Here is a 6,000-nt window from a genome sequence, read left to right on the forward strand (position 1 = left end):
TATCACCTCATTGCAAATTAAGCACACTGGTAGCTTTCTGTTGAATAACAAAATAATCCAGCCCCCAACTCTTTGACCATTCTACCCTCATCACCGGCTTTTCTCTTTGTTGCTACTTCCTCTTCTGCGTGTAATACAAAACAAACGATTAGGCAAGAACAAAGTGGATAAAGGCCAAACTGTCAATAGCAAGAAACGCGACCTCCCAGATGGAGGCAGCACGGTAGCACAGTGGTTAACACAGTTGCTTCACAGCTCCAGGATCCCAGGTTTGATTCCCGACTTGGGTCACTGTCTGAGCAGTCTGCACGTTCTCCCCGTGTGTGCGTGGGTTTCCTCCCGGGTGCTCCCGTTCCCTCCCACAGTCCAAAGATGTGCGGGTTAGATGGATTGGCCATGCAAAAATTGCCCTTAGTGTCCAAAAAAGGTTAAATAGGGGTTACGGGGATAGGGTAGAGTAGGGTGTCGACATGGGTTTGAGTAGGGTGCTCTTTGTAAGGACCGGTATAGACTAAATGGGCCGAATGGCCTCCTTATGCACTGTATGTTCTATGTTCTAACTCTTCTTGTGCATCTCTACCGAGCTTCCAAAGGTACACCACAATTCTTCAAAGTGAGATTCTGCCGACCTGCATTGCCCGAGATCTCCAACCCAGATAACATTTTCAATGGCAGCCCTCATCCGGATGCACACAGCACCACCCAAGCTCGGGCCTGTTCCACGGGAACTGCCCCACTGAAAGCTGGGCCCCACTCCGACCCCCACAAACAAACCAGGATTTTCACCATTTATCCCGACTCTATGCAATACATCAATCAGGAACCTCCAGGGATCTCGAACAAACAATGTAACCCAAGAGAAAGCAAATCTGAAATGTGCACCAAGAGAATGGTGCCGGAGTAACGCTCCCTCACTCACGCACGTGACCCCCATCCCCTGGTGCTAGAATTCTGATCCAGGAACAATGAAAGGAAGGTCATATTGCGCAAGTTGGGAGGGCATCAGAAAATTGTCACGGAGATGAGTAACCGGGTGTGATGCTTGTGGTTCAATCTGACTCAAAGACTGTCTCCGTGCAGTTTGAAAAAGTAAAGTATTAGGTAATACTGTGCAATAAGGCAGATACAATCAGGGCAACTATCTCCCTCCTCTCTTTATCCCACCAGAGCCGCTGCCTGGTGTCTGTAAGTGAGTCACCAACTCCTAATTTCCACCTCAACAGCACCCTTACACTCCAGGTGCAACGTGCCTGACTATTTGTAGCATTTACTGGAGGGTGGAAAGCTGAACCCCTTAAATTTTGTTTTTATATCCATGATTAAACTTATCTCGCAAAATCCCATATTTGATGAGTTTTTAGCCTCTAATTGTTTAACCCTGCTCCTGTTGATCACACCCTTGAAAGAAGTGACCAGTGCAAATCCTGTACATACTGATCTGATGGTAGGTTATTTGAATTGCATTGTTGCACGTAAATTCAACATGAAATAAAACCTCAAATTATTTGTTCTGTTTGTGTCACCTGAAGCTCGATGTCTATTGCTGCAAGTCTGGTCAGTGAGGATACAAAGACGAGGTTCTTGAACAAAATGGGCCAGCTATCCACCTCGGGGGCCATGCTGGCGAACGTGTTCCAGCGGAAGAAGTGATTTGGAGGAAGACTGTCCATTTACACTAAACTGGCCTCTTGTGGGTCGAAATCTTGTACTTGAAGTAAATTTTCTGCCTTTTTAAAACATTTTGGTTCTGGTAATTATTTTATTCTAACTTCCAAAGATATTTGCACTTAATATTTTTGTGTGTATATTGCTGTTCCTTGTGATGGGTGTAAAGATGATAGTGTCGGTGTCCATGTATTTTATTGTCCTCTTTTGCTGTATCCAGTATTTTCTCATTTATGGGCAATTTTTTTTTCTCCTTATTCTGCATCAAGACTTTGAACAGTAAATACTTGTATTATACACTGAAACACTATATCTGTAACCTCTTGGATATAATGTAAATTCCACATCTGTGTCAAAATAATGAAGTGAAAACCATTTGTGTATTTAATTATGGGGGATCCGTTCAGTCTGCTTTTATTGACTGGATTCTTGACTGATGATTAAAAAAATAAGTCACCAGCATATTCCTGTGCCTTCCAACCAGAAGAAAGAAAGACTACAGCATAATACATGACCTTGGAGACTGCCGTAGGGGAGCTGTTTCGTCACTTGGTGTTTTCTTTTTTTTAAGTTTAGGACTATTTTCTGTTGTGTTGCAGTAAAAAAAAAAAAGACCTCTTTTCTTTGCAATAAGCAGTTAAATAGTTAAGCTGTGTTGATGAAGAAGCCACGATTTCTCAACTAACTTTACACTTGTAAAATCAAGAATGTGAATTAGTGTCTCTGATTTGTGATGTTGATATGAAAAGACATTGCAGAACGCCTGTGAATATCGAATTCCTGCATTGCTTTTAACTCAGCTCACTTGTAACTGTGACCAAGGAACGTCGGTTACATTTAACTGGACAAATGAACCAAACGTAAATTGCATGAGTGTATTGTTTACTGACAGTGCAATACATTTTTTTCCATGTAAAGTTCGGAGATTATTATATTTCAATAGCTGGAGCTGGAAGTTTGTGTAATCTTAATATAAATCTATAATGTTCGTTTGCGCTGGTTATGAAAGATTTCATGCAAAACACAAGTAGATTAGACATTGAATAATGTAATTTTAAATAGTTTCTGTGAACGGTGAATTGAAACAATAAAAGTATTTCTGTGCTACGGTACCTTTATATTAATCATGCCGCTCTCTTCATTTTTCAGTATCGAGGAAGTGATCTCAACCCAGTTGGTTGAATAAATTTTAATGCTGTTTATGTTCATGAATTTATTTGCGAGATGGGTTTCCTCCGGGTGCTCCGGTTTCCTCCCACAGTCCAAAGATGCGCGGGTTAGGTGGATTGGCCATGATAAATTGCCCGTAGTGTCCTAAAAAAAAGTAAGGTTAAGGGGGGGTTGTTGGGTTACGGGTATAGGGTGGATACGTGGGTTTGAGTAGGGTGATCATTGTTCGGCACAACATCGAGGGCCGAAGGGCCTGTTCTGTGCTGTACTGTTCTATGTTCTATCAGTGGAGCGCATTCAACGGAGCCATGGGCCGGGCCCCTCAACGTTTTCCCAGCTGTATTGCTGAAAACTAGAACTGAATAACAATAATCTTTATTGTCACATGTAGGCTTACATTAACACTGCAATGAAGTCACTGTGAAAAGCCCATAGTCTCCACATTCCGGCACCTGTTCGGGTAGACGGTGAGAATTCAGAATGTCCAAATCACCTAACAGCGCATCTTTTGGGACTTGTTGGGAGGAAACCAGAGCACCCAGAGGATAAACATGGAGAACGCGCAGACTCCGCACAGACAGTGACCTAAGCCGGGAATCGAACCTGGGACCCTGGAGCTGTGAAGCAACAGTGCTACCCACTGTGCTGCCCATGTGCTACTGTACCCAACTAGCCGTCTGTTTTCCCGCAGCCCAATCAGGTATCACAAAGCAGTGGCGAGAATGGCATTTACCCAACGATATGGAAAATTGACTAGGTAATCTGATCCACAAAAAAAAACAGGATGCAACCACCCTCGCAGATTACCAAACTGTTGAAATAGAACGATGGAAAGAGCCAGTGCTACACTAATAATATTTTCCTAACACTCCAGTCCATGTTCCATCACAGCTACTTCATCACAGCATATCAGCATTGCTGGATTAAAGTGGTGTGAAAGGACCGGTTTCATTAACTGCCCTAAGCATCAAAGCAGTGTTTGAATGAGTGTCATGCTGAAATGCTCCAGCAACCTGTGCTCAAATGGGGGGTTTAATTCGCAGGCCGATGATCATGTTTACCTGAGGCCCGGTTACTGCCCCGGTGCAGCATCTCCAGATCAAATATCATCGGTTGCTCCATCAATGACTTTCCTGGCTGATTGCTGGTGATAGTTTTGTTTCATTTGTAATTCCAGTATACTAGCCTACAACATCCAGGCTTAAGTTGTCAAGTGGTGAATAGCAATCATTGCCGGCCAGTTAGTTAAACCTCTGCAACTAGGAAAAGCCCAATCACCTCCCTAATGTATTACGCCACCACCATTGAGACAGTTGCCATTGGTCAGAAGCTGACCGTCTGGGCCAGTCTTATGAAGAGTGTGGCAGGATAAAGGCTTGGTAACCTACAGCAGCTGGCAAACAGCCTGATCCCCCACAATCTGCCAGGCTCAATTCGGGGGTACAATTGAATACTCTCCATTTGTCTAGATGGCCAACCTGATTGGGTAAGTATCTCCACTAGCAGGATATGGTGCGCTGCTGCGACTTTTATCTAAGGGATACACCGCAGCAACTCACAAGTCAGTTCCAGCATAACCACCCAGCTGTAACACTAGGGAAGGGGGAGGTGCAGCAATGTCATGCAAACCTCACCTTGACATGGCTGTAGATTGCCGTCCATGCCTTGCTTAGGCAAGGTGCTGGAATTCCATCCCCATCATCATCGTGAGCAGTATCAGCACCAGGAATGTACCAGTTCAAGAATTTCACCAAACAGCACCTTGAGGGAAACCAGGGATGGATAATCAATGTGGCCTGACATCAACGGATTCAGCAGAAATTTTAAGCAGTCTCGAATCGGATGCAACAAGCTGATTTTATTTCAATAACCATCAGCCTTGTACCTCTCCTGTTTACTACTTCCTCGTTTCTTGGGTACTCTGCATGTCTTGAGGCTGGAGTGTAGAGAATTAGCACAAGCCCCTCCAGGAATACTCGGTAATACTGCCTAGTTATGAGAGGCTCCACCCCGTCCCTCTCTGTGCTATGCTGCACAATATCCATCGACAATTACTATAGATGATGCTTTTGTCACAGTTCTTGGAAATATTTTTTGTGCCTGAACCTGTGAAGCTTTGGCATCATTGTCTGAACTCGCTGAGTCGTCGCAAAGTCATAGAGTCTAACAGCACAGAATGCCCCCTTTGGCCTACTGTGTCTGCTGGCTAACAAGGACCTATCTTAATCCCATTTCCCAGCACTTGGCCCGTAGCCTTGTCTGCTTTGGCGTTTCAAGTGCTCCTCTAAATGCTTCTTAAATGTGGCGATGATTTCCGCCTCTTCCACCCTTTCAGCATACACCAACTTAATGAGTTGGCCAATTTCATGTGAATGTTCACAGTAAATTGAATTGTAATAAATTATGTAATCTTAAATATAATCTGCTTTTAAGCTGGAACTGTGTGGGGCGGCATGGGGGCGCAATGGTTAACACTGCTGCTTCACGGGGCGGCACAGTGGGTTAGCCCTGCTGCCTCACAGCGCTGAGGTCCCAGGTTCGATTCTGGGTCACTGTCCGTGTGGAGTTTGCACATTCTCCCCGTGTCTGTGTGGGTTTCACCCCCACAACTCAAAGATGTGCAGGGTAGGTAGATTGGCCAGGCTAAATTGCCCCTTAATTGGAAAAAATGAATTGGGCACCCTAAATTTATAAGAAAAAAAAAAACACTGCTGCTTCACCGCGCCGAGGACCCGGGTTCGATCCCGGCCCCAGCTCACATTTGTACAGATGACCTGAGGCAGGGATCGAACTCGGGTCCTCAGCACTGTGAGGCAGCAGTGCTAACCACAGTGCCACCCTGATGTCTGATTCTCCATTTCAGATCCCGAATCCTCCACTTCCCACATCTCAGAATTTGCATGTAGGCATGGGTGGAGGACTAGTTTGAGCTGATGCTCCTGGCATGTGCTGCATTGCTGGGCCAGTCACTTGATCTTGCCATCTAGGTTTGGCCACCATATGTAGCTCCTGGCTGGCATTTTCATCTTTGACACCCCCAATTGTCCATTGTGTAGATCTTGGAGTACGGCCGGTCTGCCCTGCCTTGGGATCCGAGCCGGCTCGGAACATTTGTGATCTGCAATGCTCAAACACTTATTCGTACGTTGCTAACAAGAAGGCCCG

At 45.0% G+C, this 6,000-nt stretch overlaps 1 protein-coding gene across 5 annotated transcripts in view; it reads left to right on the forward strand.

The window, feature by feature from the left end:
* The window catches only part of relch (RAB11 binding and LisH domain, coiled-coil and HEAT repeat containing), a 117,500-nt gene extending 114,711 nt beyond the window's left edge, over positions 1-2,789 (forward strand). For 4 of the 5 annotated variants that reach the window (XM_038796535.1, XM_038796537.1, XM_038796538.1 and 1 more), the window contains one exon: positions 1,530-1,682. In XM_038796535.1, coding sequence (XP_038652463.1) covers positions 1,530-1,650 — 121 coding nt within the window. In that variant the 3' untranslated portion in view covers positions 1,651-1,682. Of the gene's footprint in view, positions 1-1,529 lie in introns of all 5 variants that reach the window. The other variant, XM_038796534.1, reaches the window with a different exon arrangement.
* Positions 2,790-6,000: the final 3,211 nt, after the last annotated feature.

This window comes from Scyliorhinus canicula, chromosome 5 (assembly GCF_902713615.1).
Source record: "Scyliorhinus canicula chromosome 5, sScyCan1.1, whole genome shotgun sequence".
Lineage (NCBI taxonomy): Eukaryota > Metazoa > Chordata > Chondrichthyes > Carcharhiniformes > Scyliorhinidae > Scyliorhinus > Scyliorhinus canicula.